The 25,365-nt window shown below is 42.9% G+C and overlaps 1 protein-coding gene across 1 annotated transcript in view; it reads left to right on the top strand.

Moving 5' to 3' along the window:
• The window catches only part of LOC147025953 (pleckstrin homology domain-containing family A member 7-like), a 192,201-nt gene that overhangs the window by 35,067 nt on the left and 131,769 nt on the right, over nt 1-25,365 (top strand). Inside the window, exons 4-7 of the mRNA XM_085880883.1 lie at nt 10,518-10,601; nt 11,511-11,601; nt 12,003-12,086; nt 15,458-15,530. Coding sequence (XP_085737009.1) covers nt 10,518-10,601; nt 11,511-11,601; nt 12,003-12,086; nt 15,458-15,530 — 332 coding nt within the window. The remainder of the gene's footprint in view (nt 1-10,517; nt 10,602-11,510; nt 11,602-12,002; nt 12,087-15,457; nt 15,531-25,365) is intronic.

The raw sequence follows: 25,365 nt of genomic DNA, 5'->3' as shown, positions 1-25,365 counted from the left end.
GTGGAAATACTGCGACCGCCCTATAATTGCTAGTGGCCGTAGATTTTGTAGACCCCACGGCCGCCGTGGCAAATGTGACAGGCCTTAAAGTGGGTTTACGTATGCTGTGGGTGGTTATACAGAATGTGAAGTATCATTTGGATCCAGTAAGGTGAAGGGAGAAACATAATGCAGGAGTTTAACTACAGTGAGTTTATGACGTTGTAGAATGTGGAAGGGTCGAGGGAGCAATATGAGATACCTCGGTGAGTACTCTGCAGGAAGTTGCACCTTGTTTGTGTGTAACCTGCTTATTTGCAAGATGGATGAAGAAAGAGAAGTAATCTGGGCATACGGTGCTCCGATGAACCTGGAACTTGTAGTGCTGATACCATCGGGCTTGAGTTGTCAGGTGCGTCACGAATGTTCAACCTCACGGGCCATGAATCCCAAATTGGTTAAAGAAAGACATCATGTACATATGGGAAAGGATCAGAGTAGACGGCAAGCTCACGATGCCATGTTTGGGCTGAAAGACTGTTTCAATGAGTCTCTGTGTTCCATGATGGAAAGTGCAAGACAGGAACGAGGGAGAGGTTGACATTCCACCCGGTGATCTACAATTGTTGACATTGCGTCTCTCCATCCCTCTGTGCTCTTCTTTTTGCTGTCGGTGAGCCTTGACAAGTATCTCTACAAAGTACAGAGGAACGGCCGAATGGTAAGGACGGAGATGAAACAAAGTAGGTTATCCAAGATGTGTTAACACAGTCGAGAGACGTCAGACAATCTGGGAGTGTTACCATCCATTTTTACTCTGTTACACCAATCATAATACTCGGATATATTGACATGTTTCGGACATTACGTAATATGGTTGTTTCGTCCATGATTTGCACCGAGTTGTGAGATTTATGACCAGCGATTAGCTCATGGAAGCTAATATGAGCTGTTGAACGTGATTGTATGGATTGTAACCTTTTAAACTCGACCGACTCGTAGAAATTTATCAGCTGGTCTTTCAACTTATAATCTTTTTTTAAATAATAAAAAAATATTTTTGCTTGTTAATACGCGAACTCACCGATCTTTGAGCTGCAGCAGCCTGCCTGAATCCGACTCCATTTGGACGGACATTCTGGGATGTAGGTCTGCTGCCTGCTTACAGACTGCGACAGGTTGTGACTGTGATTGCACAGCAAACAAGGCCCGGAATGGAATGCGCTTTTGTTTGAAATCTTCAAGCAGGTGGTGGGGTTTCGTTCGCCTTCGACCAAGCGGACGGACAGAGTCTGATGTGAATGTCTTGGGGGAAAACCTAAACTTTTACATCGGGTTCAAATGGCCTGAATGATGATTAAGCTTTGAGAGTAAATATTCAAAACGTTACCTTTTGTTAAACGATTTGTACTCTTTCAGAAGCGTCTCGTATTGTAACTGTCCGCGAGAAACCTCACTGCCATTTTTACAGAAACTTCTCATGGCGTGCCGCTTGTACATTTCCATTCGTTCATGGCCCAGAACTTTGGATTCCCAATCCTGAAAGGACAAGTTATATGGGATGAGACATTTAGTTAGTTACTGTAGTTAGTTAGTTAGTTAGTTCCTTCCGTTTTGGGACATGAGACGACAAATCATCTTTATTGAATCTGGTTCCAAACTGACTCTTTCTTTTCCCTCCAGGTGGAATCAATTCAATAGCGACTCGGGTAGGTCACCTCTTGGGTAGTTGTAGGGCATAACCTGCCAACCTCAGACTTCTCTCCGTCACAATATCACTCAGGCACCATTTCCCACTCTGTGCCAGCACATCTTCATAGATGACGTGATCTCCCCAGGTGATGCCCATGATCTTGCAGAGACATCGCTGATGAAAGATGTCTATTCTCTTTGCCACATTTACTGTCCTCTTCCATGTCTCACTGGCATAGATTGCCAATGGTACTTTGATGCTCATGTCGAGATGAAGCTTCATGGTTATGTTGATGGTGGTGGACTTTCATACCTTACTTCCTTACTTTACATCGGTGCTGGATGAGGCTGCCTTTCCTATTCTTGAGCAGATGTTGAATTCAGCATCACCATTCCTGAGGATGTTTCTTCCTCGGTAGTCAAATAGTTGACATTTTCAACACTATGTTTCTCGATGGTGATGTGCAGCCCTTGATGTTGGTTGATGGACATCGACTTGGTCTTCTCAGAACTAGCTGATCAGTAGCCCAACTTTTGTACCACATACTGGATGGTGGTGATCTCCTGGAGCTGAACCGTCTCTTCAGTCATTGGTGCAATGTCATCCGTAAAGTCCAGGTCCATCAGAAAACGTTGTTGCCATGGTATGTCAAACTCTGGACCACCCATCGCCTTCTTCATGACGAAGTCAACGGGACGAGACCTACATTGTTCGAAGTATGCCATTGCACATTGTTTTTCTGCCAAGATCAATTTACACGAGCAGGTATCATGAAGGCCAAGGGCCTTGAGCTTAGGTTGTTTTGAAATCCTGTGGATGTCACGAAGCTCAAAGGTAGTGGTCGTTAGTTGAGCATTGTTGGAGAAGATTATCAACATGGTGCCTAAACCATCTCAGGGTTTGACTGCTTTGGATGCAATTTTCAGCATTGGCGTCGAAGCGAAGCTGTCTCTCTTTTCTGGCTTGATTTTATCATTCATAGCTAATGTTAGATCAAACCCATGTATTTTAAGATTATTTTTATTTGATGTGACCCCTAAACATGAAGGAAACTTTATATTAAGATACTGGAGCATCTTTAAACTCTTCATTTCCCTTCAAACGCGTGATCTTCACTTTTTATGCTCCTTGTGTTTAACGGCAAAGCTCCATTTTATGACTGTCATTGTAGTCTCTGTACCTGCAGGCCAGGTGTTTATAATCTTTGTTCTTTGTTCCTTTCACACTTCTTTCTACTTCTTTTCACAGTTATCTTTATTCATTCTCATTCTTGCTTTTTCTTCTCTTTCATCTCTTTCACTCTCTATTCCTCTCTTTTGTTATCTATGTCTCGAAGGAGAAGTGAATTCTTGCAGAATTTTTTTTCTGTAAGGCTCACCTGGCTGCGCCTGGGTGTGTTTTCGAGGGTTGTGGAGTAGCGGCTCAAACCCGAATCCTATCCAGATTCCTCCTGATGATTCCATCTTTCCTTTACTTATTTTGGGTTCCTTCTTGGTCTTCCGTTTCATAATGTTGGCCGAGTATAGATTAAGGGAATCTCCAGTTTTATATGATTACTCTTATTGTAAAAGTAAGTACTTTACATGTTATTTTTTTATTAACAACTATTTTCTTTTAATCCAGCTCTTTGCACCACTTATGTTTCAGAAATTATTTGAATCCTGTTTAGGTTTTAAGAGTAGACTTGCTTCCTCCGTGGCCTGAAATTCAGAGAGAATAAGGTTACGATGATGTGATTATATTGTTTTTTATTTTCTACACAACCAAACTTTCTTAGATGTTGAAAACATTATTTGTACTTTATTTGTAAAAGCTGTCTCATTATAATCAGTTTTCTCTCAAACTGTGCTTGTACTTCATTCTCCTTAAAACTTCACGGAGTGCAACTTGAGGCCGAATGCCTTTCAAAAATCCATGGAGTGTAACATGGTGTCTAATGCCCTTAAAAAAATCGATGGTGTCCAACATGGTGCTTTGATGCCATTCAAAAATCCATGGACTGTAACACGGTATCTAATGACCTTCAAAAATCCATGGAGTGTAACATAGTGCCTAATGACCTTCAAAAATCCATGGAGTGTAACATAGTGCCTAATGACCTTCAAAAATCCATGGAGTGTAACATGGTGCCTAATGACCTTCAACAATCCATGGAGTGTAACATGGTGCCTAATGCCCTTCAAAAATCCATGGAGTGTAACATGGTGCCTAATGCCCTTCAAAAATCCATGGAGTGTAATATGGTGCCTAATGCCCTTCAAAAATCCATGTAGTGTAACATGGTGCCTAATGCCCTTCAAAAATCCATGGAGTGTAACATGGTGCCTAATGACCTTCAAAAATCCATGGAGTGTAACATGGTGCTTAATGACCTTCAAAAATCCATGGAGTGTAACATGGTGCCTAATGACCTTCAAAAATCCATGGAGTGTAACATGGTGCCTAATGCCCTTCAAAAATCCATGGAGTGTAACATGGTGCCCAATGCCCTTCAAAAATCCATGGAGTGTAACAGGTGCCTAATGACCTTCAAAAATCCACGGAGTGTAACATGGTGCCGAATGCCCTTTAAAAATCCATGGACTAAAACATGGTGTCTAATGACCTTCAAAGCTCCATGGAGTGTAACATTGAGTGTAATGACCTTCAAAGCTCCATAGAGTGTAACATTGAGTGTAATGACCTTCAAAGCTCCATGGATTTCACAATGGGGCCTAATACCCTTCAAAACCTCCATGGAGTGTAACATGATGCCTACTGCCCCTCAAAACTCCATGGAGTTCAAAATGGGGCCTAATGCCCTTGAATACTACATGGAGTGCAACATGGTGCCCCTATGCCTTGGGAACTGATGAGTGCAGTCATATTTGGCACCCTCCGTTCAGCAAATTAGAATGAGAAGGGAAAGGGGAGAGGGGAGAGAAATCTCATCCTGCCCACCCCTACCCCACCCCCATACATTTGCCCGTCCGTCGGCTTTTGTAGTTGTGCATGCGGAATGCGGCCGTGGCGCATAAGCGGTGTAAGGACAGCGAGCTCGACACGCCCTGCGCATCCAGGACTCTATGTGCCGAGGACTAGGTTATCATGGCGTGCTTGGCGTGCCTTTAGCTGGTCAAAGATGTCTCTAGGACAGGTAAGTACGTTCAACCACCTGCTTATCCCGGTTGTCAAACTACCCACGCGTTTCCTTTTGAATCGTATAATTTCATACTCTTTCATTCGTTCTATTGCCATCTCATTCATTGTGTATTTGGCACTCTTGGACCCTCATTTAACCTCGTCATCATGGTTCTCTTTCAACCTATTCATTGTCATGTTCGGAACCTGCAGAACAATCTTCCCTTCCCTTCCTTCCTCTTGTGATCCTCCTGTCAACGGGGCTTGTAGTATCATGTATAGCTGAGTCCCCTATGGATCTGATTGAGCTAAATTGCTTATTTCTAGTTCCTTGCACAGTGGGTGAGGAGAACCACAATATAATCTCATGGAGATTAAAGGACATAGAGAAAGGATGATGTGGCTTGAGTATGTAGGAGGCAGGAAAGGAAGGGGAGGGCTGCAGCCATGCAGACTGCAGACCGTCTCCAATGATCCCATCTGGTCCTTCCTGGTCCTTCCTCATCTTGTCTCATGCTCTTCCTTTTGTTCTTCAGATGTGAATCTCATACCGTGTGAAGATTTTTCTTTCCTTTTCAAACTGCATTTCACATTAAGGTGGAAGAATCGTTTTCTGCAAATTGTTATCAATGTTGACTCCTTTTAGGACTGCTCATCAATGATTCTCCATCAGTGTTCTGAAGTTTTCTGTGTGTTTAAAAAAAAAACAAAAAAAACATCTTTGCAGGTGATCTGATCATTGTATCTTGCAAGCAGAAAGTAACCGGAGAAGCACTTTAAACAAAAGTTAAGAGTTGTAACTTTTCTTTCGCAATTTAGACTTTCGAGAGTGTTCATGTGAACAAATGGATAATAATCAATGTGCATGTTTGAACTTGAATTCCCCACTCAAGCTTCTTTCCTAAAACTTTTTGCGTTAATGGTTTTACAGTTTTGTTTTATCTCATAAATTACGTACTGTGCATTTGTAAGAATTGTGGCTTCCGTTCTCACCAGCGTTCTGAACAAATCCATTGTGATTCGGATCCTATCAAACTGAGCCGTCACTGCAGGACAGCACTCTGTGCAAACTCTCATCCAACAGGAACCAAAGCTATTTTCACTCTGTCTTCACTTTGTTTTGAAGCACATTGTTACCTTGAGTACCGGGAGCTGGCAGGATAGCATAGAGGTGTGTCTAACAGGATGACGTTAACACTGGAGGACCCATCTGCTATCACCGGTCGTTAGTGGACGTTAATGATCCCACAGTGTCTTTCATTCAAAGTAGGTGAGTTATCGCCGTCGCACTCAACGAATCACAAATTCTTGCACAAATCATCTCGAGTAGAGCGTCTGCCTTGGTCAGCCAGTTTTCAATAGACTTGAGCCAAAATGGTTCCGTGACTGCAAAAGAGAGGGGAAATAATTGGAACCACTAATGTAGTAGGAGTTGGAGTGGTAGTAGTACCATCAACGTTTGTAGACAAGATAATTTTTGAACAACGTTTGTAGACAATTCATCTGCTACAGCCCCACTCACTTTCAGTGATATGATTGCCCATTTTGTGATAAATGTGTTTCTGGGTTATTAAGTCAGAATAAAAGTTGACCATTAAAATCAATAAAAGCATAAATACATATCAGACATATTTTATTCCACTAGTGGGATGTATGCTTGTTGGGAGCTTGGGAGAGGGGGTTGTTGCGTCATAGTATGTACAGTGGCCTATAGAAAGTGTACATCCCCTTTCAAAATTTTCACCTTTTGTAGCCTTATAACCTGGAATTAAATTGCATTAAATCAGACGTTGTCCACCTTTATTTACACTTGGTAACCCACAACTTCCAAGTGAAAAACAAATTCTACAAATTTCAGATAATTAATGAAAAATACAAAATTAGAATATCTTGGTTGGATAAGTGTCCACCCCCCCCTGCCCCTCGCTGAGTTAATACTTGGTGGTAGCACCTTTAACTGCAATTACAGCTGTGAGTCTGTTGGGATAGGTCTCCACCAACTTTGCACACCTTGATTGGGCAATATTTGTCCATTCTTCTGTACAAAACTGTTCAAGCTCAGTCAAGTTGCGTGGGGAGTGTTGACGGACAGCAATCTTCAAGTCATTCCACAGATATTCGATTGGATTTAGGACAGGGCTCTGAATGAGCCACTCAAGGGTATTTAAAAACGTCAGATTTTTGTCAGACCACAAAACTTTTTGCCACATGGCTTCAGAATCTCCGGAGTGGTTTTTTTTGCACACCTCTAATGGGACACAAGGTGGGCTTTTTTGAGTAATAGCTTCCTTCTTGCCATTCTACCATACAGGCCAGACTTGTCGAGTGCTTGGGATATTATTGTCACATTGACACAGTGACCAGTCTTTGCCATAAAGACATGTGGCTCTTTCAAAGTTGCCATTGGCCTCTTGGTGGCCTCTCTGATCAGTCTCCTCCTTGCCTGATCATCCAGTTTGGAGGGATGGCCTGATCTAGGCAGGGTCTTGGTGGTACCATACGTCTTCCACTTCTTAATGATCATCTTGACTGTGCTCCAAGGAATATTCAAGGCCTTTGAAATATTTTTTATACTTATCCCCTGATCTGTGCCTTTCCAGAACTTTATCCCCGGAGGTCTTTTGAAAGTTCCTTGGTGCTCATGGTTGAGTGTTTGCTGTGAAATGCACTACCCAGCAGAGGAAATCTATAGGAACAGCTGATTTTATTTTGAAATGATCAGAATGAGTATGGTACATCAGAACTACCACTACTACTACTACTACTATTACTACTACTACTGTACTACCTTAATGACCATATGATTTCCATCTTCTTGTGGGGTTAGCCAAGGAAAGATTTGCCCCTAGTCTTTCATCAACGGGCTGGCCAGGCTTGATGATGGACTGAAGTTGATTTAGTCAGGGATTAGTAAATTGTTCAGAGTGCCGGAGATAATTTACCAACTCTTCCCAAAAGACGCCGTGGGATATTTTTCGTCCACAAATTCGACTGTTTGTTACTTAAGTCAGGAATTTGGTAACTCAGATTTGACATCTCAGAGGTGAGTGCCCCATCTTGTCGGGCATAATTTAGAATTTCGCTTTAACTTGTATTGTATATTTGTGACTAGCAGGGGATGCTCAGTGCTGCCCAGCTGGGTAAGTTTTTTCCCAGCGGGGGTATCGGTTCGTGTTGGACGTTGAAAAGATATGGAGTTATTGGCCTCATGGTGGTTACCTTATACCTGCGGGCCGGTGGCAGCATTGTCTGACCACCGAATACACATTTTATAGCAGCCTTTGGTGGGTGGTAGCTTAAAACCTCGCCCAGATTCTGAAATACCTCCATACAAAAGTTGGGGCCTCCAGGTGCTACGGTTCAGTTGTGAAAGAATAACATAAAAACAAACTCACAAATACTTGAAAATATTTCTCAGATTTTCAAATGTCCTTGCTCTCTTAGCACGGTCTTCTTGTGTGATTAATGTATGCAAATTAACCTGCTGCCTTCTCATGGTTTGATTCCGGATTCAAACATGACACAATGTTCATGTTTATCCGCATGTGGATTGTGTTTGATTGTTTCCACATCTCCGTGTAATCATAATTTGAATTCCTTATTCCTCTACTTTTCATTTTTGTTTCCCCCCCCCCTCCCCCAATTTGATTAGACTGTTAGATTCTCTTTTTGTGGATTTGGTATTTTCTGGCTCCTGCGTGCTCCACACAAAAAGGCCTTTAATCATGTTAAAGGACCGGCTGGTTAGGATGGTGATCAAGGTCATTCAGTCCTTATGATGAGGGATGGTCCTTCAGAGCTCTCATGGTAGTGATGGAAAGTTCCCGCAGGTCCATGCCATGCACCGGTGGGTTCATGCCAGGTACAGTACCTGTGGGTCCATGCCAAGTCCCTGTGGGTCCATGCCATGATCCTGTGGGTCCATGCCAAGTCCCTGTGGGTCCATGCCATGATCCTGTGGGTCCATGCCATGTTCCTGTGGGTCCATGCCATGATCCTGTGGGTCCATGCCATGATCCTGTGGGTCCATGCCATGTTCCTGTGGGTCCATGCCATGATCCTGTGGGTCCATGCCAAGTCCCTGTGGGTCCATTCCATGATCCTGTGGGTCCATGCCAAGTCCCTATGGGTTCATGCCAAGTCCCTGTGGGTCCATGCCAAGTCCCTGTGGGTTCATGCCAAGTCCCTGTGGGTCCATGCCATGATCCTGTGGGTCCATGCCATGTCCCTGTGGGTCCATGCCATGATCCTGTGGGTCCACGCCAAGTCCCTGGGGTCCATGCCATGATCCTGTGGGTCCATGCCATGATCCTGTGGGTTCATGCCAAGTTTCTCTGTGGACATTTAAACATGGATGGATGGATGCCAGCTACATGTTAATCCGTTAAGCAGGCGATGAATGATAATTTCCTATTGTTCAAAGTTTATTAACAAACCAATAACCACATGGTAACTTTCCTCTTAGCAGTGAGGTATACATAAGCTTTGAATCCAAATCCCACAAGGAACTTACAACCTTTACTTGGATTTGAAACCATAACCTTGAGAGTTGAGGCCATTAGGGTATCAGGACAGTGTTTTGCCATTACGTCTCCTTTATGCCACAAGTTGAGTTATTTGATTGATTTCTTTTGATTTGCCAAATGACACAGGATAACAACAGTGGAGGGAGTAAAGTACAAGAGGGAGTAAAGTACAATTTACACACATGATTGTGATAGTAAAATAGAATGACACAAGAACTAGTCGCCATCTTAAATCTCTCTCGCTCTCTGTCTCTCTGTCTCTCTTTCTGTCTGTCTCTCTTTGTCTCTCTGTCTCTGTCTGTCTGTCTCTCTCCTCTCCACGGAGCCTCAGTGCCGCCGATAAGCAGTTTCCTGATTCCTGAGCAAGAGTTATATTGGGTGCTTTGCCATTGCCTTCCCAGCAGGATTTTTCAGCAGAGTTGGGGCAGGATTTTGTAATTTGTTCAGGTTGCTGGCGATAGCTCGCCTCCTCTTTGCGAAGCGTACCGTGGGGTCTCTAACTTCCACCAACTAACGCTGGGAGACAGGACACCCGGTCAACGTCCATCCGAGGGATGCACATGCGCCGGTGAATCGCCTTACCTGTGAAACACCAGGCTGACACAGTTTGTAGCTGGGTCAGGATTCAAACTGGACAGCTTAGAAGCGAGCGTGCGTACCTCGAAGCCACCCTGTGCCAGCACAGACATCTTAAATATTCAATTGCTTAAATGCAAATGCAGTTTGGTCTATTTATTTCTCGATTCGACCTCAAACTTTGCAAGGTACAGCTTTTTGGACAATGGTGATTATGTGATGGGAAATTGCTCGACATTGTGAGCTCGATAATTACTCGGTTTGAAGCTTGCAGTTTGTAAGTTGTCTGGGGGCTCTTTTAAAATCCGCAGTACACAGTCTCAAGGTTTTCTGACCTTTATAGGTCATCGGTCCAAGGACATGCTGGTTTGAGTGCACGCACGGGCCTGTGGTTCAAAACAAATGGGTTGCTTTTCATGAAAGGCAGTCCGTGTTACCTGAGAATGCGGATGGCCTTTCATGAAGACTGGAAAAAGGTTCATGCTTTTCATTGTCTGATCTCGTCCACCTTTGTTACTTATACTGTTATTACAGAGTTGTACTACTCCAATGTGGACATGTTGTTGTTGTATAATACCATAGGATTAACTTTACATTGTCTGCATCTGCCTTCCCTCAAACAGCCACAATGAAAGGTTCACAACATTCTACCACCCAATAACCGGTCGCATTCCCGAGGAAAACGAAGACTTCATCTTGGTGGACATGTAGGTTACCGTCGATATTTGTCCGCTTTGCTCTTCATTACCTCGTGTGCGGTAATCGGTGTCTAAATAGTGTGTTGTAATTTTGTATTCTTTGTGGTTAATTGGACACCCACCTGGGAATACTAAGGGCCGACCTGTTTACTATGTACACACACGTGTCGGGGAAAATGGAAACGGAGGAAGCTGGAGAGGTAAAAGCACAACGTGGTGGATTTGCCATTTGGATAGAGAAGAGACCACTTGATGGGATGATTCCTCACCAAATGAAACCATCGATTCTGAAGATATCTGAATAATTTCCACAGCTCATTGACTGTCCGATGCAATGGCCAACCAGATTATTCGAGATCTTGACGTTTCAATCATAAGAGAACCCCTCCAAATGGTGGCTCCACAACCTCGGTTGCGTCCGAAGGTCACCCGATCAGGCAGAGTGAGAATGTGTGAGACGGTGAAGATTAGGGGTATGTTTGTGTAGGGAGGGAATGGTGGGAGGAGTGTGGTGAGGCATGATCGGAGGTTGTGAGGGATTGTATAAATGTATACAGCATATGGTGGGGGTGGTGTTTCGTAGATTCCATCACGTTGCATCTCGAGTAAATGGCGGTGATGGTTGAACACGTACTATGATCAGAGTGCCAGAGCACTTTTGATAAGTCTCTTCAATGTGAGAATGAATCTCGGACTGGTTGCCACTCCATCAGAGGGTGCGGAAATTTCCACTGAGCAGCCATGGGGATCAAGCCCCCATCAGTGAGGGCTAATGCAACAAGGCTTTGGCCCACCTATAAACACCAAGCTGCTCATATGAAGTATATAGGTGGCCATCGAGTTTCGATGGACTCCCCCGAGCCGAATGACTTGTACTGATAAATGGTTCATCTTTTTGTGTGACTTTGACTGTGATAGGTCAGACGAGGGTGAAACGGATCCTTTATCTGAGACCTACAAGAGGCCACCACCTGCATCGTCGACAGGTTCTTCCGGAGAGAATGTGCAGGTGAGCAATGCACTCGATGCGCAAGAAGGTGAGATTGTCGCCAAACGGAGTGCAGGTTGTGCGAGTGCAGTGTGGCGAACGTAGCATGTGAGCGTTACTTGTAATTTTGGGTGTGTGCTTTTTGAAATTTCTAAACTGGTTTTTGAGTTCTTGTGGAATTAGTTCTGCTTTGATTGCCATGCTTTTATAAAACATTTTTCAGCCATGAGTGAATAAAGTAGAGCGAGCAATTCAAAACGGGCACGGATGGGGAGCAAATGAATGGCACATCTGAACAGCGATCGTAGGAAAGAGTTCCACACCTTTTTTTGAGTGCAAGTCCCATAAAATGCATTGTGTTGATTGTCTTTATTCCACATCTTTGATCGTTTGTACTGTATTTCTTTTACTTTCTCTCTTAGGTGTCTGAAAGCCGTTTGGTGAAAGCTCCTATTGGCAGAAATCACAAGTCTCCAGTTATCAAATATGGCTGGCTGCATAAACAGGTGCTGGACGTTGGGCCAAATTCATAGCCGAGAGGATGAGGAACAGAAGCTGAAGGCAATGATCGGATAGCGTGATCTGAAAGGGACATTTTGATTCGTGAAGCATGTCTAATTGTCTTTACCTTACGTCTGTCATCATTCAAGCTTCCACAGTGCAATAGAACAACTGGCCTTTTCCCGTGGGTCTTATGTAATGTTTTTAATACAGATATGGTCCACGTGATTGGCCATGTTTAAAACGTACTGTATTGTTATGGGTTTGGCAGGGGTCGTGAGGGGGCTTCTCGGACACATTTGCCGACCGATGACCCTGAAGCTGACGAGCCACAGATAACAACATGGCACGACGGGTTGCCAAGCAACCACGCATACCATGTAAGACGTTTAATTCAGGCAGGGCCCAGTGTCCAACTCTGCTTTACCTTCCTGGTGAATTAAACCCCCCCAGATGGGGTACCGTGCTCTCGATGCTCCACTTCTGTCAATCAAAATGGCCGAGCGATACCGCAAGTGGAACATTGGCTAATGACTAACCAGAGCAAAATGGCATGGCAGAACTCCCGTTCACTATTTACACAGGACTGTTTAACCAATGGAAAAGAGACGATCAGGCAGTTTGGAAAGGAGTTTATAAAGGATTAGCAAAGGCACGTATTTACAAGGCAAACAGGTCACACAAGAAAGATCTTACCCCTAAGCACATCAGCCCTATTAGTCAGTCAACTTATCATGATTCGACACACACTTGCAGGCGCCTCAGTCATTCCGGGGAAACGAGATAAGGAGGAGTGATAGATAGAGAATGATATTAGGTCTAGGCATAGGGTCTCTTGCTCACCTGACGCACGCCATGCTTGCGTTGGTCCCATTGTCAGAAAGTAGAGGGGGAGAAAGAAGAGGAGGGTGGAGGATGTGATGTGCAGTGTCGAGAGAGGTGCAGGTGAATGCTTGTAGTGCTTTTGAGGAAAGCGTGAGATGCAATTCAGTAACCCAGTCTTGCAAAGGGCCAAGGGGTTATTGTTGAATGCTCTTGTGCATTCAAAGTGAACTAATTACAAGTAGGGAAAGCTCGAGATAGATTGTATGAATCAGTGTGTTTGACTGTTTGGCCAGCGTGTCCAGGGAAACTCCCCAGCTTGTCAGCTCTCCACTACACTGCGTCACAAGCCCGTTCTTCCTCGTAGGAAGCCCCGAGCCGTTGAATTATCAGGATTATAAGGTCCCTGGGAGAGGCGTGGTTTGGGGCCCGAGCAGAGTCGGCTGCAGCTTAAGCGTCATGGGTGCTACTTCCTTACTGGTCCGTTATTTTTACTATGTGATGCCCATTGGCCGAGCCGAGTTCCCGCTGTGGAGCCAATGACCAGGCCCGTCCATCTACCGGCAGAGCACGGAAAGGGCAGAGGGTGAAATACCAGAAAGGATGTGCTAGAAGACAAAGACCACTGACCTGTCTCCAATGTCAAGCAGATAGGCCGAGAGACTCAGCTTTGACGAGGAAGATTCCAATGACCTTGAAGGGCTTTGTTTCCATGGCATGGAGCTGAGCAAAGTGTGAGGCAGCTGAGCCAGCCAAGAATGGAGACCATTATAGGCTACTCCATCAAGCTGCAGATGAATTCCTTGGATGTGGATAAAAGTTCAGGTTTTTTTTTGCGAGGAATAGTTTATACATAGCGAGAAAGACAATAGTTGTTTAAAGTGATGGATTGTACGTGGACATTTCAAATATTTTTATTACCTCCGTCACCGAAGGTGGAAGGAGGTTATGTTTTCGTCCCTTTCTGTCTGTTTGTTTGTTGTTTGTTTGTGTGCAGAATATCTCAAAAAGTTTTATTTTATTTTATATAAAATGTTGAGGCTCATATAAGAGCTAACACAGAGAACATGCAACAAGGGGAGCAGGAGACAAGCGGGGCAGTAGAGGGAAGCACAAAACAGTGCGGAACAGAGACATGAGGGGATCTGCAAAAGGGAGAGAGATTGGGGGGGGGCAGGGTACACAGGGTAAATAAGATGGACACTACAGGGACTTTCAGGTCCTTGCACTACAGGGACTTTCAGGAAGGAAAGCAGGGAATTTGAAGGAGGTGGGTTTGGGGTGGATTAGCAGGGTAGAAAAGATTGTGGTTTTGGATGGGTGAAGATAAGAGATGGTGGGAAACAGCTGTTTTGAAGACTTGGAGGGAAGAGTGGGATTTAAGAGGTTGTGGAGTTTGTTCCAGAGGCAGGAAAAAAGAGAAATGAAAAAGTGAAGGGAGCTGTGATTCTTGATTCTGGTAGTTTTACCAGAAGGGGGTTGTTGGTGGAGCTTGAGAGCCCTGCATAAATATGGGGGGAACAGATCGCAGACTCAGATCGCAGACTCACCCTCATCGCGGGAGGTACCAATGATCCTAAATGCCTTGGTTTCCACAGCTTGAAGCTGAGAAAGGTGAGAGGCGGGAGCACCAGCCAATAGGGGATAGCAGTACTCCATCAGGCTGTGGATGAAAGCTTTGTACGTGGTCAGAAGCTCAGGTGTGCCAAGGAATGACTTTGCACAATGGAGGATACCCAGTTGGCGACTGGCTTTGGAGGTCAGCTTGGAAATGTGGTTTTCCCAGGAAAGATCATGGCAGATAGTGAGACCCAAAAGTTTGAATGAAAGGACTTCTACAAGGGGATTGTTGAGAAAGTAGATGGGGATGGGGGGTGGGGGGGGGGTTCCAGATGGTCCTTTCAGAGAGACATACAATAGTGAGAGTGTGAGATTTGTCAGGATTGAAAGACGTGTTCCACGTGTTGGATGGATTCAGCCAAAACTTTATGGACAGATTGGTAAAGATCGAAAATGATATCCGGATACGAGAATTATTTTATTTTTAAAGGGATTCTTCACCATTGAGAGATGGGACCAAAAATAATATGTAGCATGAAATTTCAAAAGGTATTACGTGGTTTTAAATGTTTTTTTTTAATTCCAGAAATCAATTTTTTTTATGTACTGTTCAGTATATGGAAAAGATACGCATTTTAACAATAACAACAACAATTTCATGTGATGACATCACGCCCAAGTATAATTGTGAGTAAAAGTGTATTGGATGCAAATTTATCATGAAAACGTTTGAGTGTTACGAATTGAGATGGTTTGGAAAACTAAACTCTTTGACTCTGGCTTTGATGAGCAATAAACGTGAAAATGAAGCAGAATATGTGATGATGTTTTGCCAATATTGTAAGTTGTGTTTCATAAGGTTCATCACCCTCTTGCTCATATAGGCTACACCTTTGGAACGTGTTAATGGTGATTGTGTTTTGCTGTTTATAAGGGTTAGAACCATTGGTGCAATGTCTTCGGTATTGATCTGTTGTTTGTTATCGTTTTACAGGACAGTTCTGGGATGAAGCTCTGGAAGCGCCGGTGGTTTGTGCTTTCCGACGATTCCCTGTTTTACTACAAAGGTAAAACCATATACGACATGCTCACCATCACTAAAGATGTCCGGCCAAATTTACGAAAAGCATTACGCGAGCTTCTTGCTAACCTCGCCTTACCTTAAAACGCTGGCTAAAACATCATTGTATGCACACAGCTAATCGCACGTCTAAATAGCAATTTACGAAATGATTTAAACAGCCGATTAGTTGTGGATCTAAAAAGCTAATTACCTGTGAAACACCGCACATGTCTCCAACATCCAATTGAAATGATGCACTTGTATAGAATCACTACACCACGGACAATTGTTTGAGGGGATTCAGTGCATTGCTCCTCATCATAGGTTGATCCAGGTCATCTTGCATGAGATTCAGCAGCCAACAAAATGAGAGTTCCTTCGAGAGTCTGTAACACTGGCCAAATTTGATATTGCCATACTTCTCAGGAGGATTGCATCTATCCTCCAAGATTCTCGATGCACGTCGGTGAACTGCTCTGTTCTTATCCTCTTCTGCCTTTCACATCAATCCCGACATTGCTGTTCTCCCCAAATCTAACCATCTATTAATTTCTCCTCTTCGTTCTCCACTCATTCCAATCTTAGAGCACTTGAAGATGAAACTTTCCACTACTTCGACTTGATTATCTCCCAATTTGAACATATCGATCTACTCAGTTGAAAAGATTTAATTATTCTTAAGGTTTAAATAAAGACGAGCTTTTTCACTTTCCTTATTCACAATCGTTAGCAGTTTCCTCAAGTCCACTTTACTTTCTGCCAACAGACTAATATCATCAGCTTACTTAAGACTGATGATACATCGTCCTCCATTTCTGACTCTCGCCTCAATGTCATCCAAGTTTGATTTCCTCTTGATGTACTCACTGTACAGATTGAACAAGTAGGGGGACAATGAACCCCCTGTCTAACTCCTTTTCCAATTTCAAACCCTAACAGTTCTCCGTCCTCTGTTCTTACTGCAGCTTCCTGGTTAGTGTTCAGGCTTCTTATCAGATGCCCCGACATCTCCATTTCTCTCACAATAATCCACATCAACTCATGATCAACACAATCACAAAGTTTGCCAAAATCAATAAAACAGAGATACAACTTCCTTTGATATTCCCTTGTTTTTTTTAACCATGATCCACCTCAGATTTGCGATTTGATCTCTAATACCTCTTTCTTCTTCTGAAACCTGCAGGCATTTCTCACTTCATAAAATCTTCTCTTCTGTGTTGAATGATTTTTAGTAATATCTTGCATGTGACATCAAAGGCAATGGTTCTATTCAGTTATTTGAACATTCTCTTGGATCCTCTTTCTTTGGCAATGGTACGTAGACTGACTGCTTCCATTCTTTATGCCACACAATCCTGCTCCATATCTGTGCAGAGATATCTGTTCTAATGTTGATTGCCTCCTCCAAAACTATCTTAAAGAGTGTTTTGGAATTTCATCGACACCTGGTGCTTTTCTATTTGCCAGCTCTTTCAGAGCTTTACATACCTCACATTCTATCACGATCGGTTCTTAGTCATGTTCTCTTTCTTTGAAGGTGGCCATCATATGGCCTTCTCATTTGTATTGCTTCTTCACCATCTGTAGCAGTTTGTTTAAAGAGAGACAAATTGGGTTTGTGCCAAAAAGTTTCCTTGTAGTCCTTCCATCTTTCTTTCACTTGTGTTTCTTCTGTCAAATATTTTCCTGTTTTACTCTTGAAGACCCTAATCCAGTGATCTCTCTGATTCTTTTGAAAACAGATCTCTTGTTTCTCCTGCTGTGTTGTCACTTTCTATCTCAATGCATGCTTCTTTGAAATATTTCTTTTTATCTATCCTAGCTTCTTGTTGGAAGTCTGCATGTACAATGCTGATAGAAAGTCTACACCCCATTTCAAAATTTTCACCTTTTGTTGCCTTGTTGCCTGGATTGCAAATTCATCAAATCAGACTTTTCCCACCTTTATTTACATATTGTAACCCACAACTTACAAGTGAAAAACAAATTCTACAAATTTCAAAAAATTCATTAAAAATACGAAACTAGAATATCTTGGTTGGATAAGTGTCCACCCCCTCCACCCCTTCCCTGAGTTAATACTTAGTGGTAGCACCTTTGACAGCAATTACAGCTGTGAGTCTGTTGGGATCGGTCTGCACCAGCATTGCACACCTTGATTGGGCAATATTTGCCCATTCTTCTGTACAAAACTGTTCAAGCTCAGTCAAGTTCCATGGGGAACGTTGATAGACGGCCATCTTCAAGTCATGCCGCAGATTTTCGATTAGATTTACTTTGGGGCTCTGACTGGGCCACTCAAGGAGATTTATATTTTTGTTCCTTTGCCACTCCAGTGGCCACTCCAGTTCCAGCCACTCCAGCCACTCCAGCCACTCCAGTGTAGCTTTGGCTGTGTGCTTCGGGTTGTTGTCATGCTGAAAGGTGAACTTCTGTTCCAATTACAGCTTTCGTGCGGAGGGCAACAGGTTTTCCTCTGGGGTTTTTCTGTTTTTTGCTCCATCCATTTTCACTTCTATCCTGACAAGTGCCCCAGTCCCTGCTGATGTGAAACATCCCCATAACATGATGCTGCCATCTCCATGCATCACAGTAGGGATGGTGTTCTTTGGGTGATGTGCTGTGTTGGGTTTACACCAAACGTAACGTTTTGCCTTTAGGCCAAAAAGTTCAATCTTAGTTTTGTCAGACCACAAAACTTTTTTCCATATGGCTTCAGAATCTCCGGAGTGGTTTTTTGCATACCTCAAATTTGACTCAAGGTGGGATTTTTTTGAGTAATGGCTTTCTTCTTGCCACACTACCATACAGTTCAGACTTGTGGAGTGCTTGGGATATTGTTTTCACATGCACACAGTGACCAGTCTTTGCCATAAAAGCCTGTAACTCTTTCAAAGGTGCCATTGGCCTCTTGGTGGCCTTTCTGATCAATCTCCTCCTTGCTTGGTCATCCAGTTTGGAGGGATGGCCTGATCGAAGTAGGGTCATGGTGGTACCATACACCTTCCACTTCTTAATGGTCATCTTGACTGTGCTCCAAGGAATATTCAAGACCTTTGAAATATTTTTTATACTTATCCCCTGATGTGTGCCTTTCCACAACTTTATCCAGGAGATCTTTTGAAAGCTCGTTTGTGTTCATGGTTGAGTATTTGCTGTGAAATGCATGACCCAGCAGAGGAAACCTGCAGGAACAGCTGATTTTATGCTGAAATAATCAGAATCACTAAAATTTAACACAGGTGAAGGACAATTAACTTGGTGTGGTATTTTGAAGGTGATTGGTTACACCTGCGCTAAATTATAATTGCTATTACAGTACAGTTTAAGGGGGGTGGACACTTATCCAACCAAGATATTCCAGTTTTGTATTTTAAATAAATTTTCTCCAATTTGTCGAATTTGTTTTTCACTTGGAAGTTGTGGGTTACAATGTGTAAATAAAAGGTGGAAAAAGTCTGATATTAATGTAATTTAATTCCAGGCTATAAGTTGCTAAAAGGTAAAAATTTTGAAAGGGGGTGTAGATTTTCTATCGGCACTGGACATGCTTAATATCCTCTCTTGATGTACATTTGGTTTTCATCTCTCTTCTTCTGTCTGCTTTATTTATTGCCTCTTTTGACAGCCATTTAGCTTTTTTCTTTCTGCTTGCTTTTGGGATGTTGCATTTGCCTTCTTATTATACAATTTCCTCAACCTCTTTCCATAATTTGCCTGGCATTCTTTCAACCAAATATTGCCTCTTCTGACAGCCATTTAGCCTTTTACTTTCTGTTTGCTTTTGGGAGATTGTTTTTGGCTTTGTTTTTTTTTTACAATTTATTCAACCTCTTGCCACAATTTCTCTGGCATTCTCTCAACCGAGTCCAGCTCTGTAAAAACGTTTTTACTTTTTACATAATGTAAATCAAATAATTGCCTGCCCCTGAGTGACTATTTTATGTAATGACTGGCTGTTTGTCCACCCAATGAATGGCTATGGAATGGAACTTGAAGTGCAGTTAAACGTTTTCAGAAAAGTTCAGTTTCGTCGGGACTAGATTTCATTCGTGTGTGTGTGTGTGTGTGTGTGTGTGTGTGTGTGTGTGTGTGTGTGTGTGTGTGTGTGTGTGTGTGTGTGTGTGTGTGTGTGTGTGTGTGTGTGTGTGTGTGTGTGTGTGTGTGTGTGTGTGTGTGTATATATATATATATATATATATATATATATATATATATATATATATATATATGTATATATTGCACTAATAAATGTCAATGTGTTTGCAGTTTGTCTCCTCGATAATAACTCAAAAACCATGGAACCTCCTAGGAACCTAAAACTTTACATGCATACTAAAAAAACTCCAAGGAAGTGCAGCAGTGAAAATTGGGTGTGTGGGTTCATTAAAACACCCCTTTTGAAGATAATTAATGGCCTTATTTAATTATATCCTTCATTAGGTGATCCTCAGCCACGTCGCTCTCTGGTCTGAAGCCGCCATGTTTTTTGGCTTGCTCAACCGTGCCTTGACTTGGAACAGGCTGCAACGATTTCTTAACGAGAGGTTTTTTTTCACTTTCCTCACTCGTATCGAATGCCTGTTCATCATAGTGACGAATCGCTGCATACATCGCTTTTGTAAGTGCTATCGTTTTCAAATTAGGAGCTTGGAGTGATTTCATGCATTATATGATGCGATTTTCCAAGATCTACTCTCACGCACTAATTAACGTGCACTACGTCGCCAAAAGTATGTGGACACCTGTTTATCCAACATCTCATTCCAAAATAATGGGCATTAATATGGAGTTGGTCCTCACTTTGCTGCGATAACAGCGTCCACTCTTCTGGGAAGGTTTTCCACTAGATGTTGGAACATTGCTGTGGGGATTTGCTTCCATTCAGCAACAAGAGCATTAGTTCAACAAGAGCTTCTTCACATTGAAATGCGTTCCTGATGAATTTCCAGCCTTCGCGCTTCTCATCTATTTCCGGAAAGTATCTGATGAATTCTGCTTTCGATTCAGTCAGATGAGTAATTATTTTGTTTCTTTAACTCAGAATCAAGGTAACTGTGAATGAGAGCAGAATCCAAGTTAGCAAAACTGACTGTGTTTCCATCCTGAATTCGACATTTCCAGAGGTCGAGTTTGGCCATGAAGGCTCGAATGACGTCATGGTGCATGATTATGTGATGTTTTTCCCTTGAAGTTTGAGGTTGATGGCATTCAGCGCTTCAAAGATGTCCACCAGGTAAGCCAGAGATAGCAAAACCCCTTCAGACTGGAACTTGTCATGGAGATCTGCTTTCTGCTGCAAATCTAGAAATGTTGCCACTTCTTGTCGTAGTCCATAAAGCCGTCCAAGCATGTTTCCCTTTTAAAGCCATCCTACGTTTGTGTGGAAAAGCAAGGCTTGATGTTCAGAATCCATATCTACACACAGCTGATTGAAGAGACGACTGTTTAAGGGTCCAGCTTTGATGAAGTTGACTACCTTGATAGTCAGGTTCATGACATCCCTCATTTCAGCAGGTAGAGTTCTGGATGCTAAGGCTTCACGATGAAGGATGCAGTGCGTACCTATAGCAGCTGGACTTTTTTCTTTCACTCTTGTTATGAAACCAGATTGCAAACCAAGCACGGCCGGAGCTCCATCAGTACACACCCCTACCAGCGAGTCCCCCGAAAGTTTATTTTCCTGGAAGAAGTTTGATACCACTTGAAAAATATCTGTTGCTGTTGTATAACTTTCCATGGGATGGCAGAAGAGCATTTCGTCTTTTACACGATTGCCTGACGCGAAACGAGCATACATCAGTAGCTGAGAACACTGAGCAACATCAGTCGTTTCGTCCAACTGGATAGCAAATACAGGGAAGCTCTTGTATTACTTGGTCGAGAACATGATCTTTGATGTCTTGAGACATTTCATCGATCCTTCCCTTGACGGTATCGTTTGAAAGAGAGATTTGGGAAAGCTTGTTTGCACTATCCTTCCCCAGAACGAGCTCTGCTGCACGCAGTACACTTGGTTTTATGAGAGTCTCTACGATGTTATTGGTCGTTTTAATCTTTGCAATCAACATGGCGATCTCATAGGAAGCCTCAACAACCTTTGGAGTCTGTTGCTGAAATGCTCCACTGCTGTCCATGTTAGCTTGCTTCAAGGACTGCCTTTTTATTTCAAAAAATGCTTTGGGTTTGGCAGCTAGAGCAGGATGCATTGTCTTCAAGTGGCGTTCCAAGCGTGTGGGCCGCATACCGTCATTGCTCAGAGTCTTGTAGCATCTTCCGCACTGGGGTACCTCTGTGTCACCCTTTTGGAGGGACACAAATCGAAATCGAATATATTTGTCAAGATACTTCCGCTTTTTTGCCCTTATTGCGAATGATTTAGTTTGAAATGGGTACTGCAAATCTGTGAAAAAATTTTAATATTAAAACTAAAATAAAATCTAAATTTTAATATTAAATTTAAATAAATTTTAAATTTTAAAATTAATTTTAATACAGAAAATGGTCGGCCGAGTTGCGAATAGAAAACAAAAATTATTAAAGGCGATACTTTTGTTTTTTTAATATTCATCATGATGTTATGCAAACACTTGTTAAGAGAATTCCAAAAATAATTAGAGAAATTCCTACTTTTTTCTCCAGGCTCGCGCCCCCTCTGGAAATTACTCACGCCCCCCCCCCAGGTTAAGAACCAATGAGCTATGGCATCCCCACTCCATGGATCTGTCTCCTCCCGACAAAAATCTATGGAGATCCCTCAAAGCTACAGTCTATGAAAGTAACCCACACACCATAAGAGCTGAAAAATAACATCACACTGAAAATCAGACATGTACAAATCAAGTCATCGACAACCTCGGTGTCCATGTGGCAGCTGTCTCTTGAGGCGTGGCACTTGGCTTGAGCACTTTATCAACTTCTCATGATATCGCTCCTTGTTGCTTGTTGAAGTATTTTTTTTCACCATCATCAACAAAATTTACAAACCCTATGTTTCATGAGCCCAAAACAAACAAAATCAGGTCAGGTATGGGAGCATGCGCCAGAGCAGCGAGTCGCTGCATCTACTTTCCGCCGCAACTCCAGGGGCCTCCGTCTGGCCATCCCCCAGGCAGATGCCTGCCCTATTCCCATCTCCTTGAGATGCCGATCAACCTGCTGCAACCACGAGGCATGTGGTCGGCCCATTGGCCTCCTCCACTCATGAGACTCCCTTGCTGAGAGAATCTGGTGAGCAGGATCATTGTCAAGAAAACGAGCCACATGTCCATACAGCCGCAGCTGACGCTCACGGACTATGCAGGTAACAAATCTCATTTGAGTCTCTCTCAGCAACCGCTCGTTGGACACAAAGTCCGACCAGCGATAGGCAAGGATTCTCCGAAGAGACCTGGTACCAAAGGAATTAACTCTCTATCTCAGATCCTTGGTCAGAGTCCAAGTCTCACATCTATAGAGCAAGACTGGAAGCACCAACGACCTGAAGACTCGGACTTTCGTCGTCCCGCACAGGTACGGGCAGCGCCACACCCCATTATCCAGTGAATCCATGACTCCCCAGGCCCGACCCAGACGTCTATTGACCTCTGACTCACAGCCAGCAGAGACATGAATATCACTGCCAAGGTAAGTGAATCTCTCTACGTCCTCAACATCCTCACCACAAACAGACACAAACAGGACAGCAGCATCCAAGAAGTCATTGAAAGCCTGGATCTTAATCGACCAATAACAAAAAAATGTTGCAGTTAAATAAAAAGTTGCACATCATTTAGGACCACCCTGTATGCATAAATATGTTTATATTGTAATGGATTCGGTCTCCCTACCGGGTGATGTGAGACTGCTGGGGAATTTGTATCTCCCAAGACACCCTCGGGGATGTGGGTGGATGCTGTTTTGCTCACTTCACCGTATGGCCATTTCAGTGTGTGCTTAACAGGGGGAATCCACTTTTATTGGAGGGTGGAACCACAGCTCAAAGTACACAGCAACCTATTTAAAAGTGAACATGTTTAATCAATCAATAAATAAATAATTAAAGGTGCAATGCAGGCATGCTCACGGGAACCTCTCCCAACCTGCTCTCAGTCTCAGCTGTCTGTTACTGTGCCAATGGATGTGTGCTCCAGGCTGTGTGTGTCTTGCGCTGTCAATCTGGGAAGAGTAGAGAGCTTAGGTGGGCCCAGTTATAAGAGAGATGATGGTCCCATCTGAGTCAGCGTGGTGAGGAGAGATGAGACTTCGGTGTCGCTGGCTGTCTCTCTTATGATATCGATCTCTTACTGTCTTTTTTGATCTTCTACTGCAATCTGGCTCTCTCAATTTTTTTTATTGACTGGCTCGAGGCGTGTTTGTGGCCTAATATAGTCAATGCTACCTCCCCCCCCCCACCAACCCACTCACCTCATTGCTGCGTAGATCTTGCACATTTGCTTTCACAACAAGAAATGGAGTAGCAGGAGCACCAGGGATTGCAGGAAAGCACAGACTCTTGGTATCCAAAATGAGCTAAGGTGATAAATGCTGGAGTTCCGTGTGGAGAATGAGCTCGTAATGGCAAACACATGGTACAAACAACCCAAGTGCAAACTGCACACTTGGACTTCACCTGATGGGAAACATAGAAATCATACCGACTACATTTTAATCAACAGAAGATGGAGAAGTGCTCATCAATCTGCCAATACTCTGGCAGGCAAACAGCAGAAGACTGTGGGACATAATTAACTCTTTGTGGCAAAACTACGAGTCAAACTGAGAAAGGAGAGAAAAATAATCAAAAAAACTCTGACCACAATATGACCTTGAAAATGTATATAAACAACAAGCAATGGAGGTTAAAAAATAAACGTTTTACAGAGCTGGACTTGGTTGACAGAATACCAAATTAATGGTGGTAGAAGTTTGAAGACATTGCAAATGAAAAGGTCAAAACCAACATCTCAAAAGCAAGCAGGAAGAGGAAGACTGTCCGTCAGAAGAAGAAATTTTATATATATATATATATATATATATATATATATATATATATATATATATATATATATTGCAAACACAAGAAGAGAGATGAAAACCAAAGGTCCACCAAGAGGATGTCGAGCAGCTAAATGCTGACTTCCAATGACAAGCTAGAAAAGACAAAGATATTTCAGAGGCATTCATCGAGGTAGAAAGTGACAACAGAGCGAGAAAAAAAACAAAATAGCTCAAATTAAAGAAAAAAGGTCAGAGAGATCACAGGAAAGTTTAGGTCCAGGATTTGGGTCCTTAACAGCAGAACAGGAAAATATCAGACAGAAGAAATACATGTGAAAGAAAGATGCAAGGACTATACCGAAACTTTGTACAAACGAGAATATGATGGCAACCTTCAGAGAAAGAATATGAGTAAGAACCTAGAGTGATAGAATGTAAGGTACATAGAGCCTTGAAAGAGTTGGCAAATGGAAACGTGCCAGGTGTCCATGAAATTCCAAGATTACTCTTTAAGGTAGTTGGGGAGGAGGCAATCAACATTCCAACAGCAATCTCTGTAGAGATCTGGACCAGGATCGTGTGGCCCAAAAGGTGGAATAGTGTAGTAGATTGTAGAAAAATCGTGCAAATTATGATACAAGCATCAAATTTGGCATTTCTGTTCCGCAGGGCTTTCTGATCAAATCTGCACGATTGGCCATTTGGAAATCCAGATTTTGAAAAATTAGAAGAAAAAAAAAAAAAACTTCAAAAATATTTGAAGTCACAGCTGGCTGAAATTCTTGAAGCGCAAGTGAACATCCCAGACAGAGAACCAAGGGGAGATGCAGTCATCATTGATGGCTCAGCACTTATCA

This window comes from Eptatretus burgeri, chromosome 5 (assembly GCF_056783735.1).
Source record: "Eptatretus burgeri isolate ZD-2024b chromosome 5, Ebu_testis_v1, whole genome shotgun sequence".
Lineage (NCBI taxonomy): Eukaryota > Metazoa > Chordata > Myxini > Myxiniformes > Myxinidae > Eptatretus > Eptatretus burgeri.
This window is presented reverse-complemented; position numbering and strand designations above follow the sequence as displayed.